General features: G+C 47.4%; 1 protein-coding gene across 1 annotated transcript; it reads left to right on the top strand.

Moving 5' to 3' along the window:
- Positions 1–8530: 8530 nt before the first annotated feature.
- On the top strand, positions 8531–15294 carry LOC143981440 (zona pellucida sperm-binding protein 3-like). Its single transcript, XM_077479279.1, has 8 exons — positions 8531–9391; positions 9944–10056; positions 12315–12418; positions 12494–12671; positions 12749–12869; positions 12947–13038; positions 14410–14549; positions 15051–15294. Exons 1-8 carry the CDS (start codon positions 8816–8818, stop codon positions 15275–15277), a joined length of 1551 nt encoding a protein of 516 aa, XP_077335405.1. The 5' UTR covers positions 8531–8815; the 3' UTR covers positions 15278–15294.
- The last annotated feature ends 3422 nt before the right edge of the window (positions 15295–18716 follow it).

Here is an 18716-nt window from a genome sequence, read left to right as displayed (position 1 = left end):
ACTAGCCTGAACATAGTCCCGTCGTAACGAAATAACGTCATCACGTTCTGAACGATCGGATTGTACGACAACTTTGTTCCGACCGTGTGTATGCAACAGTTTCGGACAAAATCCGTCGGACAAAATCCAACGGATTTGGTTGTCGGAATCTCCGACCGTGTGTACAAGGGCTAAGGGTTGGGGAGCAGTCTAGCAATTAGCACACGCTTCTAGGGTTCCTCCAGCTATCCTGCAAGCTTGAACCCCGGTGTTAATCACTCTTCCCACTGTCCCCACACACCAGACACACAATAAACGATAGCCGGCCACCACCCAACAGTTTGTCCACCACAGCCACCACACACACAGATCTCCGTCCGGCAGATCTGTTAGCTTAAAATCTGCCAACACGCAATGCAATTGCATACCGATTGGCACGTAACTTAGAGCGAGTACTTAGGCACTAAAATACAACAACCTCTCCAGATTTTCCTAGCTTAGTACACAGAAATCACTTATTAATTTTATCATTTAATATCCCGAAAGTGGGCAGCACATAAATGATCTACAAAGAAGAAGGAGTTACCAAAAAGATACAAAAAAAAATGCAGAAAGACACACAAATTGTCAATTTGCTATAAAAATAAAAGGGCATAAAAATAGAAATAAACTTTACCAAAATCTAACCGTTAGTAGTAGAAGCACTACTGGAACATGTGGGAACTCCACAGTTTCCAACTGGCTTCATGGAACAACCATGTCCATATCCCAGGCTACCCAATTTATTGAAATATGGATGTGGGCTGGACTTTAGCCCTTGGCCAATCAACCCCCCGGGGGCAGGGGCGGACTGACCATTCGGCCACTCGGGCACTGCCCAAGGCCCCTGGGCCACTAGGGGGCCCCATCAGGGTTGCCAGCCTCAGTAAAACCAGGAACAGTATGTAAAAATCTGTGTTTTTTTTTACATCTGTCTCTGAAACCGACATCCTTTTGGTCTAAAATTCCAGAGATTATAGCTGCCCCACCTCTCCAGTACCTTCTCAGCCAATAGAAATTTGTCTGTGTATACTGTGTGTGTACATGTATTTGTGTGTGTGTTTGTTTATACTGTGTGGCCCCATAATCTCTGATTGCCTAGGGGCCCCATGAGTTGTCAGTCCGCCCCTGTTTTCCCGTCTCAACCCACAGGATGTTTTGTGTTCTGAAATGACCAGAGCAGTGGCGGCTGGTGAAGTTTTTGGATGGGGGGGTACCAGACCCCGCCCATCATGACCCCGCCCATCATTTTGGCCCCTCCCACTTCTCATAAACCACGCCCCTTATGTAATCTGAAAAAAAAATTGGCGTGGGTTCCCCCCTCCGAGAGCATACCAGGCCCTTAGGTCTGGTATGGATTCCAAGGGGAACCCCCTACGCCGAAAAAACTGCGTGGGGGTCCCCCCCAGATCCACACCAGACCCTTATCCGAGCACGCTACCCGGCCGGCCAGGAAAGGGGGTGGGGACGAGCGGGCGCCCCCCCCCCCGAGCCGTACCAGGTGTGCCCTCAACATGGGGGGTGCCTTGGGGGAGGGGGGGCGTGCGGCCCCCCCCACCCCAAAGCACCTTGTCCCCATGTTGATGAGGACAAGGGCCTCTTCCCGAAAACCCTGGCCGTTGGTTGTCGGGGTCTGCGGGCGGGGGGCTTATCGGAATCCGGCGCCACAGTACGCTATGTTAAATTGTTTAATTACATTTTTTTTTTTTTTTTTTTAATGTCTTAAAGGGCCCGTTTTTTTTTTTTTACTTTTTTTTTTTTACTTTTTTTTTTTACACCTAGGGAGAGGGGGGCGGCGCCCGGGCGCCCCCTATGGGCGGGCCGCCACTGGACCAGAGTGGAATTGGCCCAAAACGGCGCTGATCGCTGGGTCATGGATAGGATTTCTGATACCAGCGCATCAGTTCCGTTCGCGACAGTACCAATCACTGCCTGCCTGTCGCAATCAGGCGCCATATAGCGGTTTTGTGTGGGTCTCTGGGATTCCACACATGCTAAAAACACAGAGTCACATGTACACGTAACCCACTGTGAGAGGTGAAGATTGGGTCTGTTACACAGAACCCTGCAGCTGGATAAGGTAAGGAAAACTCCTCGAGAATTTTTCTAGTGAGTTTCTCCTTTAAAGAGGAAGTAAACCCCTGATGAGTTTACTTCCTCTTTGTCTCCCTGCAAAGGTAACCCTTTCATGACTAAGCCTATTTTTGGCATTTGGTGTTTACACCAAAAATTCATATTTTTTGCTAGAAAATTACTTGGAACCCCCAAACATTTTATATATATATATATATATATATATATATATATATATATATATATATTAGCAGAGACTCTAGAGAATAAAACGGCGATTGTTGCAATATTTTATGTCACACGGTATTTGCGCAGCTGTGTTTTAAACGCAACTTTTTGGGAAAAGGGACAATTTCATTAATTTAAAAAAAAAACGAAAAACAGTTAAAAAATATTTTTTTCATAATGTGAAAGATGATGTTACGCCGAGTAAATAGATACCAAACATGTCACACTTTATAAAATTGTACGCACTCGTGGAATGACGACAAACTACAGTACCTAAAAATCTCCATAGGCGACGCTTTTAAAAAAAAATAAAAATCCCAGTTACCAGGTTAGAGATACAGAGGAGGTCTAGGGCGGAAATTATTGCTCTCACTCTGATGATCGCGGACGATACCTCACGATCGCCCGCTCTGAAAAATGGTACCGGGACAATGCCTGCAGGTGCGGGCATCATCCCGGTATAACCCCCGGAAGCCGAGTACGCACATCTGTGTACGCTCGGCGGGAAGGGAGTAAAGCATAATGGGCTCCTATGCACCGCACAGTAGCCCATTATGTGTGACTTACCTGACACAGGAGCCAGCGATGTTACCAATGTCCCCTGTAGCATGAAGCGTCCATCTTCTTCCGGGTATCGCTGCTCCAGCCACTCACAGGACTGGAGCAGAGATGACGTCATTCTCGCGCATGCGCACGGGAGCCGCCACTAACGGCATATTGCTCAGTGCGCCTGCGTGCCACTGTCTACTGCGCCTTAGACAGTGGTGCCTGTCTTTTTGCAAATGTCTCCTAAACCTACATGGACCTACAGGTAAGCCTTAATCTAGGCTTACCTGTAGGTAAAAGTGGTCTGTAAAGCCGCGTACACACGGGCGGACTGTCTGGCCAACTAAGTCCGTTAGACAATCCAACAGACAGTCCGTCCTACTTTTGAATGAACGGACTTGACCACACACGATGAACAGACAGTCCGTTGAAAACTTGCGCGATGACGTGTACAGCACGTACGACGGGACTAGAAATAGGACGTCCAATACACAGCAATGCAACCTTCCGCCGTGTAAATCCTTTCTGAGCATGCGCCATACTTAGTCCGTCCAACTAGCCTACTCACGCGCGGACTGTCCGCTGAAACCAAAGTTGGACGGACAATATTACGGAAATTCCGAAAGACTTAGTCCGCCAGACTGTCCACTGAAAAAGTCCGCTGAAGCCCACACACGAGCGGACTGTCCGCTGAAATGTGTTTCAGCGGACTAAGTTGGACAGACAGTCCGCCCGTGTGTACGCGGCTTTAGAGTTTACAACCACTTTAAGTAAATGTATGCTATGCCTATAGTCACCATCGGGGGCTGTCAAGAGCACATACCATTCATGCTTGATCTGTCTGCTTAGTGTCCACGCTCTACGCTCCTCCAGGTACGATGAGGGAAGGGTTTTTTTTCCTTCTGGGATTCCCCCCCACGGCTTAGGGGGCTGAGTTAAGCCTGAGCAGTGAGCCATAGCATATCGCACCACCCGCCGCCGCCATGGCCGCCACCGCCATTTCAGCGGCTTCCCATCCACCGTCCCTTCTCTTTCCTCCGCCCCAGCCTCCACTCCATGCTTACCCAGGAGTTCAGAGCCTCGCCTCGCGTGGGAAATGCTTGTTTTTTTTAAAAAACTAGGGGGGGGTGGAAGAGGGGGTCGGAAGAGGGGGGGGGGGGGGTGGAGCGTGAATGCGACGTTGGCATGGTTAGACGCCCACATCGCTGGCTACACAGGCTTTAAAATGCACTCTCTTTCAGATGCACACAGTCTATGAAGGGACACAGAGCAGACAGGCGCATGTGAGTGTGGAGGACACAGGCATTCTCAGGCATTTACTTAGGCACCAGACTGAGTCTTGGTAGCAGCGGCAATTGCTGAACTACATGAATTTTTGGTGGTACAGAGGACAGAGGAGGACTCCCCCTCTGCAGCACCTTCCCCTCCGAAGGACTAGGGGAAGCTGGCCAGGTTGAACCGTCGGGGTCAGTGGCTGCAATCGCTTCTGGCACTTCAGCCCCTGTATACATTACACAGGAGTTTTTTTTCCTCAACCATTAATGGATTAGAGGAAAGATTAATGGCCTTAATCGCATCTTCATTGAGTGGAAGAAAACGCACTAGGTCCCCCTCTTCCGTCCAGGACCCTCAGACTGAGGAACTCTGGGAAAAAGGAGAGGAATCCCCCTTAGAGGATCAGGAGGAGACTGATGAATCTATTCGAGAAGGGCCCTCTTCAGCTTCTCGGGATGAGAAGATGTTGGTGCAAATTCTTGCTGGATTGGTCCGCTTCACATTTAAGTTACCTGTATCTGAGTCCGTTAAAGAACCCTCCTCTTGTTTGGGTTCACTGAAGCCTCCTAAAACTGCACATGCCTTTGCTGTTCATGGTTTACTGGAAAAGCTTATCTATTCTGAGTGGGATCACCCAGATAAACATTTTTTTCCTCCTAAAAAGTTTTCAACACTTTATCCTATGGAGGAAAAATTTACTAAGATATGGGGTATACCGGCAATTGACGCCGCCATTTCCTCTGTAAATAAATGCCTTACTTGTCCTGTTGAAACGCTCAGATGCTTAGGGATCCAACTGATAAAAAATTGGAATACCTATTAAAAATGTTTTGTCCTTGGCAGGTTCAGTAGTTCAACTTGCAGTGGCAGCAATTAGAGTCTGTTAATAATTGAGAGACCGTGTTAAACAGGTGCTCAAAGTTCTACCTGAACAGCGAGCCCGGGGGTTGGCCAACCTACCAGCGGCTTTGGGTTTTGCGGTCGATGCTATCAGAGATTCTATCCTCCAGACCTCTCGCCTTACGCTTGGGTTGGTACACATGCGTAGAATTTTATGGTTGAAAAATTGGTCAGCAGAATCACCATGTAAGAAACTCCTGGCTGGATTTCCCTTTCATGGTGCAAGACTGTTTGGGGAGGATTTGGACAATTATATCCAAAAGATCTCTAGTGCTAAAAGCACCCTTTTGTCAGTTAAGAAAAGGAGTCCCTCTTTCTCCAGTGCCAGGGGCATCAGCTTCCAAGCAGTCATGACAGCCTCCTTCGTCAGGCTCAAAGGTTAAAACACAGAGTCAACCCCAGGGACAAAAGAAGTCCTGGGGGAGGAAGTCTACAAGACAAAATACCAAAGCCTCCTTATGAAGGGGCGCCCTCGTTCACTCAAGTGGGGGGAAGATACCTAAAATTCTCAAGGCTCTGGCAGGAATTTCAGGACAGATGGGTGATCTCCACAGTAACTCTAGGAATTCCGAGAACTCCCCTCTCCTCCTTTCCTCAAATGTACCCAGAGACCCAGAGAAAAAGAAGGCTCTCTTTCTAATGTTGGAGCGACTATTGCCGCAAAAAGTTATTGTGGTATTTCCCACACAAGAGCAGGGATTGGGGTTTTATTCAAACCTTTTCATGGTACCAAAGCCAAATGGAGATGTCAGACCCATTCTAGATCTCAAAGATCTAAACCGATTTCTAGAGATACGGTCCTTTCTCATGGAATCGATCCGATCGGTAGTCTCCATCCTACAAGGAGGAGAACTTCTGGCGTCAATAGACATCAAGGATGCGTATCTGCATGTACCTATTTTCCCTGCTCATCAAAAGTTCCTGCGCTTCGAAGTAGAAAAACACCACTTTCAGTTTGTATCTCTGCCTTTCGGGCTAGCTACTGCACTTTGGGTGTTTACAAAATCTTGGCCCCTCCTCTGGCCAGATTAATGGCCCAAGGTATAATGGTAGTAGCATACCTGGACGACCTGCTTGTGATTGACCGGTCGGTAGCCCGCTAGGACCAAAACTTGGTCACCACAATCAACTACCTGGAATACCTAGGTTGGGTCCTCAACTTAGAGAAGTCTTCTTTAAAACCAGTAAGAAGACTGGAGTATTTGGGTATGGTCATAGATACAGCCCAGAAGAGGGTATTTCTACCCTAAGCAAAGATCAGTGCTATAAAAGAACTGATTCAGGTAGTCAGGGCAAAGAAGGGTCCTTCTATTCGTCTTTGTATGAGGTTGCTGGGGAAGATGGTGGCTTCATTCGAAGCAGTTCCCTACGCTCAGTTTCACTGGAGGCTGCTGCAAAACAGTATCCTGGACGCCTGGAACGATGTACCTCAAAATAAAAGATTTTACAGGTAAGCTTTTATAAAAATCCTATTTTTAGTTCTGATCAAAATCAATCAATAAATTAAATCTGTAATTTCTGCTTCACCTGATGGAAAGAAAAACATGTTGCCCTCTGTCCTGCAGTGTGCAGGCATGCCAGGGACCCAAACCAAGCAGGGGATTGGAAGGGGGGTCTTCTTTGTACAAGAAAAAAATGGGTCTTTCCGGGAGCAATATATAGAGATTGGTGCAGCCTCCTTATGGGTCAGTGAAGCCACCTGTCATATTAATGAACCAATAGGGAGGACTGGGAAGTTGTAAGAGGTGGGTATAGGTATGGTCTGGATGTGGCTTCGGCTTTCTGTTCATCTGGATCTACAGAACACATCCACCGAAAGAGGTATCCGGTTATTGCACTGTATACTTAGATGGGACTTTATGGCTTTGTGACAAGTTCATCTTTCCAAGTCCCCTCCCCTTCTGATCACCCATCTTACACAGTCCCCTCCCCTACAGTTCATCTATACTTCTCACTCCCCTCTCTGCAGTGCACCTATCCTTCTCAGAACCCTCCTCTGCAGTGCACCTATTCTTCTCAGAACCCTCCTCTGCAGTGCACCAATCCTTCCCAGAACCCTCCTCTGCAGTGCACTTATCCTTCCCAGAACTGTCCCCCTGCAGTGCACCTATCCTTCCCAGAACCATCCCCTGCAGTACACTTATCCTTCCCAGAACTGTCCCCTTCAGTGCACCTATCCTTCCCAGAACTGTCCCCTGCAGTGCACCTATCCTTCCCAGAACCCTCCCCTGCAGTGCACTTATCCTTCCCAGAACTGTCCCCCTGCAGTGCACCTATCCTTCCCAGAACCCTCCCCTGCAGTGCACCTATCCTTCCCAGAACCCTCCCCTGCAGTGCACTTATCCTTCCCAGAACTGTCCCCCTGCAGTGCACCTATCCTTCCCAGAACCCTCCCCCCCCTGCAGTGCACCTATCCTTCCCAGAACCCCCCCCCCCCCCTGCAGTGCACTTATCCTTCCCAGAACCCTCCTCTGCAGAACAACAATACTTCTCAGAACTCTCCCCTGTAGTGCAGGGGCTTTAACAGAAAGAGATGAAGTTCCCTGCAGAACCTCTGGTTTGGTTACAATTAGATAGAGGAAACGCTGTCCAAGAGAAGGAGAGGGAACTATGGTGGCAACATGGTGTACAGACCCAGGTACTCAGCACAGGGATGGTGAGAACCCCTCCTAATGGACACAGCAGATGTACAGACCTGGGAACTCAGCACAGGGATGGTGGGAACTCCTCATAATGGGCACAGCGGGTGTACAGACCTGGGAACTCAGCACAGGGATGGTGGGAACTCCTCATAATGGGCACAGCGGGTGTACAGACCTGGGAACTCAGCACAGGGATGGTGGGAACTCCTCATAATGGGCACAGCGGGTGTACAGACCTGGGAACTCAGCACAGGGGAGGTGGGAACTCCTCATAATGGGCACAGCCGTTGTACAGAACTGGGAACTCAGCACAGGGATGGTGGGAACCCCTCATAATGGGTACAGCAGGTGTACAGAAACTCAGCACAGGGATGGTGGGAACCCCTCATAATGGGCCCAGCAGGTTTACACACCCAGGAATTCAGCACAGGGATAGTGGGAACCCCTCATAATGGGCAAAGCAGATGTACAGACCCGGGAACTCAGCACAGGGATGGTGGGAACCCTTCACAATGGGCACAGCAGGTGTACAGACCTGGGAACTCAGCACAGGGATGATGGGAACCCCTTATAATGGGTACAGCAGGTGTACATACCCAGCAACTCAGCACAGGGATGGTGGGGACCCCTCATAATAGTTGCAGCAGGTTTACAGACCCAGGAACTCAGCACATGGATGGTGAGAACCCCTCATAATGGGCAAAGCAGGTGTACAGACACAGAAACTCAGCACAGGGGTGGTGGGAACCCCTCATAACACAGCAGATGTACAGGCCTGTGAGGGGTTCCCACCATCCCTGTACTGAGTTCCCGCATATGTACACCTGCTGTGCCTATTATGAGGGATTCGCCACCATCCCTGTGCTTCTGAGCCCTATAATAAATCTCTCCTTCTGACATGAGTGACACTAGTAGTATGGTGTAGTATCAGTTGTATGTGATTCAATCATTGTACATCCTTGTGAGAATCCTCTCCTCCATGCAGCTTGTGTAGCACACTCCATGTAGACCTGTCTCTCCCATCTGATTTCAGTATGACTTTAGTCCTATTCTTCGGGGGATCTTCAGAGGGATGAGGTGACCTCCATTAGTGTTTCATCCATCATGTATAGTCCCAGCCATTGGGTGTGGTGATGATTGGCCCCCAGCTGGGGAAATTAGTGGTGGATGGGGGGAGGTATAAAGGACAGCTCTCTCTCCCTCATCTTTATTGTGTTGTGTCTCTTATGGACAGGATGGATTTTCTGGTGAAAGGTGGTTGGGTGCTGCTCCTGGCTGTGGTCTATTGGTCAGAGTTTGGCTGTGATGGAGTCTTGGTGAGACATGGCCGCCAGTCAGATTGGTGGAGGAGCAACCAGCGAGCTCTACCTGGTCAGGGCTCTTCTAGATGGGGCTCCAGAGACTGGAATGCTAATCGCCCTGTTGTGGGGGTTGGAGCATCTAGAGGTGGGGTCCCTAGAGGGTCAATTGCTGGACGTGTTGGTGGGGTTCTACGAGATCTGCTGCAGCCTGGGAGCTCCCCTATCGCCATCCTGTGTGGAGAGGACAACATGGTGGTCAACGTCCAGAGGGATTTCTATGGGATTGGAAAGCTGATCCGACCATCTGACCTGAGCCTGGGGCCCCAAGGCTGCAAACCCAACCCCCAGAGTACAGACACCACTGTCACCTTCCAGATCAACCTCCAGGACTGCGGCAACATAGTGCAGGTAATCTTCAAATATTTCCCCCCCCTCCCAAATATGCCCACACCAAGGATCTGAGATGGTTTCTTGGAGTCACAGGACACCATGTTGAGGCACAGTGTGCTGGTAACCCCTGTAGTTGCCTTACTGATGGTGTTCACACTTCTGCCCAACCATGATGTTTGGCAGGATCCTGAAACTTCTATCTGGAACACTGTGTACAGATGGATAACCACCAGGAGTGTCTGATGAAGGACTACTCTTACGCGAGACCTCTTTAATAGCATGAAGTTAAAGAACTAGTCATACAAGAGGTCTGATATTCTAAAAATGGCTTGATGTGGCTGTCCTGAGAACCTTATGAATCCTGAAGGGTAAAACCTTCTCAACATGGCAGCTTGGTTCCTGCTCTTCCCAGACACGGGCCAAGCAAGGGTGGGCTTGGGGCCTATTCCCAGATGTGGGTTAAAAATTAGATTTGTGTCTGGTCTCAGAAATGGGCCAAACAATGGCAGCTTCCATGTTCCCAGGTTTATAAGTCTACTATGTTGTATCATTCTTCTCTTCTTTGCACAGATGACTCAAGACTGGCTAATCTACACCACCAACCTGACCTACAGCCCAACCTCCTCCATTCCAATCATCAGAACCAACTCAGCTGTGGTCCCTATAATGTGTTTCTACTACCGGTGAGTCAACACTACTGGATGAGCTTGGGGCACCATGCATGTCCCATCAGGTATTCTACATCTGGTCAATATCTAAGTTTGGATGGAGTGGGGAAGGTTCAGAGCCGATCCGCCCTATAAGCTAATTACGCAAGCTGCGTAAGGCCCCGATGCTGGGGGGGCAGGCCCACAAGGGCAGATCAGCTCTGCTCAGGGACAGATCGGCTGCCCCTGGGGCCGCAGCTGCTGTGAGGGCAGCAGTGCCTGGGGAAAAAAAATTGGCATCTGGGCCTAGATGCGCCAGTGCTGTACACGCTCGCAAATTTTCGGAAAGGCGGGTGCATCGACGCGATGGTGCCATTTTTAAACATAAGGCCGTGTACTGTACCTCCTGTCTTTCTCTTCCCCCCCCCCCCCCTCGCAGCTTCTGACCTTTTTCTTGCCTTAAATCACATCTGGAGAGAAGTCAAGAGTGGGAGTGCTGCCAGGATGGGGGTCATGGGAGAAGTCAGACATGTATGGATTGTGGAGAGGAAACTATGGGATAAAACCAGCTCCACCGAGCCCCGCACGGGGCATCTGAGAGGAGGTCAGGGGGGGGGGGGGTGAAGTCAATACAATATTGTAAGGGGCACTGATATAAAGGTTTCCCCCTTATGAATAAACCCCCTTTTTATCTTGATGATCTTTCTGTGGAAGGTGGTCTCTGGTGACCAGAGTCCTCCCCACATTCCCAGAGTTCCCCTTTACATCATAGTCTGCAGGATTCCACCTTTACATCAGAGTTCCCCCTTGCACTGTAAAGGGCAATGCTGCAGACCCCGATGTAAGTGAGAACTCTGATGTAAAGGGGAATGCAGTGGGGTCTCTGGTCACCAGTGCCCCCCTTTTATATCGGAGATCCTGCTTAGATCATGAGCTGTACTGTAAGGCCCCTTTCACACGGACGGCTGTTCTGCTGCAGTTTAGCTTTTTTTTTTCTCCTCTCTGAAATTCAAGACTCCGGGCATAGCGATCAGCTGCATTTGTACAGTGCAATTACCTGCGTTTATGTGCATTTCTATGCAGTTGCGTTCAGCTGCAGTTATCTAATATAGTCGTTCCCATAGCGACCCATATTTTTTTCCCTTGAATCCCTTCTCGCGCTGCTATCTGCAGTTGACACAAGACTGCGGTTATGTGCATATAGCTGCGCTACATTGCACCTGGACGCATTCAATTCTATTTCTATTTGCACGAAATGGCAGCTAAACGCTGTGTGTGAATGGAGCCATAGGAAAGCATTGTGTGCTTTTAGCTGTGGTAGAAAACGAGAAAATCCGCAGCTAAAAGCATCATTCTATCCATCCGTGTGAAAGGGGCCTAAATGGGGAAATCCTGCTTACTCCTGATGTAAGGGAGAACTCTGTGCTGAGTTATATTAATCTGACCTTCATGTAAATGGAGAAATATGGTTTTTGACTTTTAACTTAAACACATTGCTAATGGCTTTAGCTATATGTTTATAGCTTAAATACTGATATTTGCAGTGTCAGTAAAAAGTGTGTGCCAGTAAAAAAATTGGTGCTGTTTGTAAATTGCAAGTCTTGCGCATATCTATCTATCCCTGTTGGGTTCTTCTGCCATCTGTCCTTGCCAAGACACTCCTAAGTATCTCCTTTCCTGGTTGGAGCGTTGGCAGCCTGTTTTGACATTATGGGCTCAAGACCTTTTTTTAAGGTAATTTTTAGCTACTTTTAACTACTCTTGACATCTGCGGACTTGGAGTTTGTGCCTACAACTTGACCCTTCTACTGCACTAATGACCAATTTTCTTACAAAGAGTCTGATAGTAGGAGGATCTACATTGACTTTGATAAGGGTAAGTTTCTGTACTTAAGAGGAGCTCTTCGTCAAGATGGTGGGGCTCTCGTTCTTGACCCTGGAATCTTTACAATGCTCAAGGTTTTTTGGGGGCGTTTATGGAGATGTATTGGCCCAACAAGGGTTGTAAAGAGAATCTTGGGACAAATGTGTCGTAGCTGCTCCTGGTCACTTTTAAAGGTTCAGGAATCGTGTCCTGATTAAGGCTTCACCTAACTGGTTGAGTTCATACCTGTTGGACAGTGACAAAATGAAGCCAGACAGCCATTCTTTATAACTAGCTGAATAGTGGGTGGCTGTATCCAGGGTTTGTCCCTGCACCCAACAAGTCAGTGATGGCCAGGAGAAATTAATATTAATTTGGTATTAAATGACTTTTGTTGACTCGTTACTGACCTTGATTCTGTTCTCTGTAGGCACGGTAATGTGAGCAGCCAGGCCATTAAACCAACGTGGGTTCCATTCAGCACCACTGTGTCTTCAGAAGAGAGGTTGTCCTTCTCTTTGGTCCTGATGACTGGTGAGGAAGATGGGTGATCAGGAGGGAGGGGTTATTGTTGGACCTATTAATAATCCCCTTTCCTTATGTATACAGAGGACTGGAGTGGGCCCAGAAGTTCCCCCATCTATCAGTTGGGGGATATTCTCTACATACAGGCCTCTGTGGATACTCTCAACCAAATTGCTATGATCCTGTATGTGGACCGCTGTGTGGCCACCATATCTCCTGATGCCACCTCTTCTCCAAGTTATGACCTCATTACAGACAATGGGTATGTTCTGCCTGGGGGGGGGGGGGGGGGGGGGGTTGGGTTGCCATGTGACAGTTTTAAGTGACCATCTTCTGCAGGTGTCTGGTGGATGGAACACAAGCTGACTCCTCCTCGGCCTTCATCGCTCCAAGGGTCCAGACAAACACTCTACAGTTCACGGTGGATGCCTTCCGGTTCCTAGGAAATGATGCATCTCTGGTGAGGACTGTTTGCATGGATTGCACAGATTGGTGCCTTGTAGGAATGTTTAACCTACTAACATTTCTCTATTCCAGATCTACATAACCTGTTACCTGAGAGCTGCTGCTGCCACCCAGGTCCCAGATCCCATTAACAAGGCCTGTTCCTATAGTAAAGCCACAAACAGGTGAGAATATTAAATGATTGAGTGTCCAGGGATTCATGATCTCTTCCCATAGACAAACACTATCTGTAATATTCCCTTCTGCATGGATCTAGTAACCAGTGACTGGAACAAACTTTGTGGCCTTAACATGGTATATTTCCAAAACTATGGTGAAAATATTGATGAACCATAATGGTACACAGGCATCCTCTGTAGGGTCCTTACCATAGCATGCACATTGGCATTATTAAAATAAATGGCTGGCCAGGTAAGCAACCTCATGGGGCTGAAAGTTGGTCTAATCTCTGGTGCTGGCATGATCAGAATTATGGGTATGGTGCAATAATTCTGCTGGGCAGACACAAGGGTAGGAGCAGGACAGCGGCGCCTGGGAAAATGCTGACATGCAGGTGCCAGCGCTGTACATGCTTGGCAATTTTCATAAAGGCAGGCGCATGTACAGATTAAGCCCGAGCTGTACTGGCTTCAGGCATTGAATGTCACGCGAGGCATGAATGACTGAAGCCAGCCTTCTGGACAGTTGGCAACCCTGCTAAGGGTGTGCTACTCTGGTTACTGCTGTCTGGTATGGCCAAATATGATTGTGTACATTAGACCTAGGGTCTCATTCTCACAGGTGGGGCAGTACAAGCGTGCATTTTACTACCCACCTGAACAAGGAGATGCAGCCACTTGGTGCTGTTCAATGGCAAAGATATATTAATGGCATGTCAACATGAATGGGGCTGCAACACAACTGCCCTGCAAGTGCATGCAATGAGCATGATTGGGGTGTTTGTGGATCAGGGTTGGCACAGGCCGTGGTGACCTATTGCCCCCTTGCCAAACAATGATGGCCATAGTACTTGTCTTCCGGGCCAATTATCCCACTGACTTAAAGTAGATACCAGTCATCAGACTGACACCAGTGACACAGTAAAAAATTTCTGCCACTGTTGCCCCACTTGTGTACCCAATTTTAACTTGCGTTCACTGCAGTATACCACAATTGATATTTAAGCACATGTCACAAATATTACAAGCCTCACACCACTATTGGCCCCATCCACTCCTACACCTGGGTGCAGGGGTGGTGTGGTTTGGCTTATTAGCCCTTGGTGCTGGATGACCTTGTCCTGGCACTGACCTTGAGCCCCAGGCTGAGAGTACTTTCTACGCCTCTATCCTAATAGAAGTGATGTGGCATCCATGTACTGCTAGCAGGCAACTGAACGCTGTAGCTTCCATGTGCATTTGGAGTGATGAGCTCCATGTCCTTTCATAACCAGGTTAATGTCTAACTACTTATACAGTGTTGGCTTTCCCCCATGCTTCCAGTGTATCTTCAAAAAAAAAAAAATTTTGATACTGACATCTGCTTGTTTTCTCTAGCTGGTCTGCAGTTGAGGGCCCAAGCAGTGTCTGCCAGTGTTGTGGGACACCAGGCACCTGCAACAACCCTACTGTTCTGACAGGAGGAAGGAGCCGATTTAGAAGACCGAGAGACCTTGGAAAGAGGGAAGTCTTGGATGGTGAGTTTTAATCATGCAGCTGCCATGTATAAAGGGAGTATGGCCATATGGGGCTCTAATCTAAAAACTGACTTCCTGTAATGCATCTCCCCAGGGTACAGTTATGGGGTTGGGAAAATCCAGTCTGGTGTTGGTATAACCTGGCCCAGACTTCAAACAATGGGACATGTGACTAGGGATCTGATGGCCACAGGTGGCAATTTAGGAGGAAGCCTAGAACCTAGATGTCTTCATATTCCCAATTGTCGTCCCCTCCTAGTTGTAAAACTAAGACCTCCTCCTAAAGGGGTCAGATGGCAATGAAAATCTGAAGGTTTCAAACCATCCCCTCAACATTCTGTATAGTTGTTGGTTGACATGACAATTTGAAACCCTAATGGAGGGTCTACACTGGACTGCCCATTCTAAGTAGGACCTAATTTCTCACCTGACAGGCTTTAGTTGCATTGGTAGAAGTGTTTAGCTGTCTCCTGACCCTCGCTTGCTTTTCTCCTGCTGCAGAACCTATCATGGAGGAACAGTCAGTGACCACCTTGGGACCTCTGCTTGTGATTGGGCCAAAACAAAGTGACATTGCGGCTGCAGTGATGAAGGAAGAGGCCGCCCCCTTAGAACTCTGGTGGTTGGTGGCTGTTGGGTGTCTCAGTCTTCTTGTAGTCACTGTGTGTACAGTGTTCATTGTGAAGTCTCTGAAAAAGCCACAATATGTACTGTCTGTGGAAAAATAAAAACAATTCTCATTTAATCCTGGTCTATTGCTCTTATTTTATTAGCAGTCTATATTTATATTATAATTTTATGTTGCAGGGGGAAAGTGGGTTAGGGCCAGGACATGCTTAATTTGTAGCAATTTCAATAGGACAACGTATAGGGGAAAGGCCCCAGCAGGGTGTCACTTAATGTGTAGGTTTACTGTCTCCTATGGCAACAGTATTTAACAGTTCCTAATTCAAATTTTAACAGTTCTCTTAACTTCACTACAACTATTTGTAGTGCTTCAGTCCCTTGAGCTCCTAGTCACTCACTGGACTCTGAGTCACTGAATCCCATGAGCTCCTCAAGGTTTTTGCAGTGGTATCTCCAAGCGTCGCCCACGCTTCCATGATGGGTCCCTAGCTTGGCACTCCAGATGGCTTCATCCCTGCTCAGTCCCTGGCTTGACTCTCACAAGGCTGCTCTGCAAATGTCGCCTCTGCTGGTTGGTTCCCTGACTTAATCACTGCCTGAAGTTTTTCATGATTTATTTTATTTTTTCGACAATGGTAACGTCTCTCCATGCTGGCAGGCCCGTCATGTACACCTTTATTTCATATGCTAATTGGTTACGGCAACAACGCAAGGGGTGAATGTTTCAATTATGAGTTATTATCATTGATTTATTACTAGTGGTTAATCTTGTGTTTCCCATTTCCCCTTTTTCTCCTATCGTCTTCAAGGACAGCCTCTGAGATATAGGGCTCCTCCCTCCGGGACAGAACGCATCAACCCAATTGGATAAAAAGGGTGGTCCTCCAGGCAGGGGCATACCTAGACTATTTGGCACCCGGGGCGGATCCTATATCTTACATTGCATAGCCCCCATTAACACCAATGCTGTGGGGGTAATTATAACATCCACTGACATCATTGCTTGGGGTTATTAACAAATGGGCTTATTTTACTCCTGCTCTGCCTTGCTGCAAACAAAATTACATTTTACAGCCTATTATGCATCTGCAGAACAGAAATAAAATAAAATTATGGGAGCATTGGAACTACTAAAATACTGTTAAAATTTGTGAGTGATATCTAATTTGAAATTTAAAGGTTTTAAACCTTCTTTTTTTTTTTTTTTTTTTCTCTCCCTCCTTAATGCATCCTATGCATTAAGGTGAAAAAGAAAAAAAAAAACACCTGGCAGTCACCGGCCCCCAACCCCCCCCCCCTTTACTTACCTGAGCCCCTTCATCTCCTCAGCGGGGACACGATGTCCTCCTCTCCACGGAGTCCGGCTTTGATTGGATAGATTGATAGCAGCACAGCCATCGTCTCCCGCTGCTTTCAATCAAATCCAATGATGTGGGTGCTGGGGAGCGGGGCCAAGTTATAAACTTGGCGTATGTGGACGCCAAATGAATGAATCAGGAGTGAGTCAGTAAAATAACCCCCTCGGGAGAGCGCTTCTCCTAGGGCGTTATCTAATTCGGGGAGGAGCCGCGAGAGCCACCGAGGGACCCCAGAAGACGAGGTTCAGGGTCACTCTGTGCAAAATGAGCCACACAGTGGAGGTAAGTATATGTTTGTTTTTACTTTTTTTTTTTTTTTTTTTTTTTTTTTTTTTTAAAACCTTTAGTACCACTTTAAGAGCTCGTTTATACCAGCAGGTGGTGCAGGAAATACATGTTCTTTGTGCGTTTCCCCCACTGCGTTCAAAACGCACTGGGTACGTGATCTCCTGCAGGTGTATATATATTTTTCTAAGTACACCTTTAACACAGATCACAATTGCAGTGCTTTTACCTGCTCCAGATGTCATGGTACCACAGGATCATGCAATTTGGTGCAGTACGCTTTTGAAAAATGAGTGTGCGTTACATTTTTGTGATTCAATTTGATTTCATCTCAGTTAAAGTTGAAAATTGCACCACATGAAGTTACACAGGAATCCAGCAGGCATTTCTAAAGCTGCATTGGAAAAACAAGCAAAATATGGAACAGCATGCAAGTAAAGTCCAATCAAAAAATGACTCTCAGGTAAAATTTTATTGAAAATGATTGCACTCCAATCACTGAATCGCCCTTTAAACTAAAAGCAGTGAGCACATTAGTCAATGGTGGACACAGCAGCCTACCCCCTTCCCCCTTATTAGACCAGGTCAGGGAGGCAGAAACAAACACCCCACCCTCTTCTCACAGCACACCAGCTGAGGGTAGCGAACATCATGCCAACCCACACCCCCTTACAGGGCCGGATTAACATAGGGGCTATTGGAGCTGCAGCTCCAGGCCCCTTTCTCAAGATAGGCCCATTTGCTCAAAAAAGATAGACTTGTACGAGGATTGTAGCTCGGCGATCAGTCACAGAGACCCCACATTTGGGGAGTAGGTAGCTAAAGACCCACTCCAGCACTGGTTAAAATATGGGGCTGCTATCATCTATGGATACTGGGCTCCTTGCGCAGACTGTCAGAAGCTACATACAGAGCGGCAGTATAAATACAGCTGGAACACTCTGCAGCAGACGGAGAGGATGACCTCACAGTGCTTATAATAATTATTTTTATATTACTTATGATAATTAACCCCTTGCCACCCAGGCCCATTCTGAGACTTCTCTCCTACATGTAAAAATCATCATTTTTTTTATGCTACAAAATGACTCAGAACCCTCAAGCATTATATATTGTTTTAACGGACACCCTATGGAATAAAATGGTGGTCTTTGCAATGTTACACGATATTTGCGCAGCAATTTTTCAAACGTTTCATTCATTAAAAAAAACGCTAAAGTTAGCACGATTTTTTGTTGTATACTAAGCGATGCTTTACATTTTTTTACAGGTTACATGTTTAGAGTTACAGAGGAGGTCTAGTGCTAGAATTCTTGCTCTCACAGTAACGATGGTGGCGTATGTAACCTGTGTGTATCTGGCTCTGATACTAACCAGTGCCTACCCAGGGACTGACTAGTATCTCTCCCCAGCTTGTCCCCACACACCCTCTCACCTGCTGACCTGTGAATGGGGCGATCACTCCCGCAGTGTTATTGTGTTCTGCCAGTGAATACAATGATTAGTGTTTCTAACTATAGCTGGTAGCACTGATTGTTTTGGGGAAAACCTGACAGGCTGGTTGTACTCAAGTCGGTTAATAGGTTGACTTGTGTAAAACCAGCTAGCCCATACATAGATCAACTATGGCTGGTCTCTGCTTAATTGGTGTAATTTCAATCCATGTATGGCCCGTTTAAGCACTACGCAGTCCCTAAACATCTTTCCAAAAACCTTTACATTTTTCATTCCCAGATTACTTCATCCTCCTCTCCTATACATAGTGCCCGCTGTCATATCCTCCACACTACTCTCCTATACATAGTGCCCACTGCCATACCTCCAACACTTCTCTCCTATACATAGTGCCCACTGCCATACCCTCCACACTCCTCTCCTGTACATACTACTCACTGTC

The sequence above is a fragment of the Lithobates pipiens genome, unplaced genomic scaffold (assembly GCF_037356315.1).
Source record: "Lithobates pipiens isolate NorthernLeopardFrog02 unplaced genomic scaffold, aLitPip1_a1.2 Scaffold_157, whole genome shotgun sequence".
In the NCBI taxonomy this organism is placed as follows: Eukaryota; Metazoa; Chordata; class Amphibia; order Anura; family Ranidae; genus Lithobates; species Lithobates pipiens.
The sequence above is the reverse complement of the archived record's forward strand: the minus strand, read 5'-3'. Positions and strand labels throughout refer to the sequence as shown.

Bases quoted from the DNA above. Each gene is read 5' to 3' on its own strand.
- LOC143981440 (XM_077479279.1), top strand. From the start codon at position 8,816: ATGATTGGCCCCCAGCTGGGGAAATTAGTGGTGGATGGGGGGAGGTAT. The intron at 9,392-9,943 runs GTAATCTTCAAA...TTCTTTGCACAG, and splicing joins ACTGCGGCAACATAGTGCAG to ATGACTCAAGACTGGCTAAT. The intron at 10,057-12,314 runs GTGAGTCAACAC...TGTTCTCTGTAG, and splicing joins ATAATGTGTTTCTACTACCG to GCACGGTAATGTGAGCAGCC.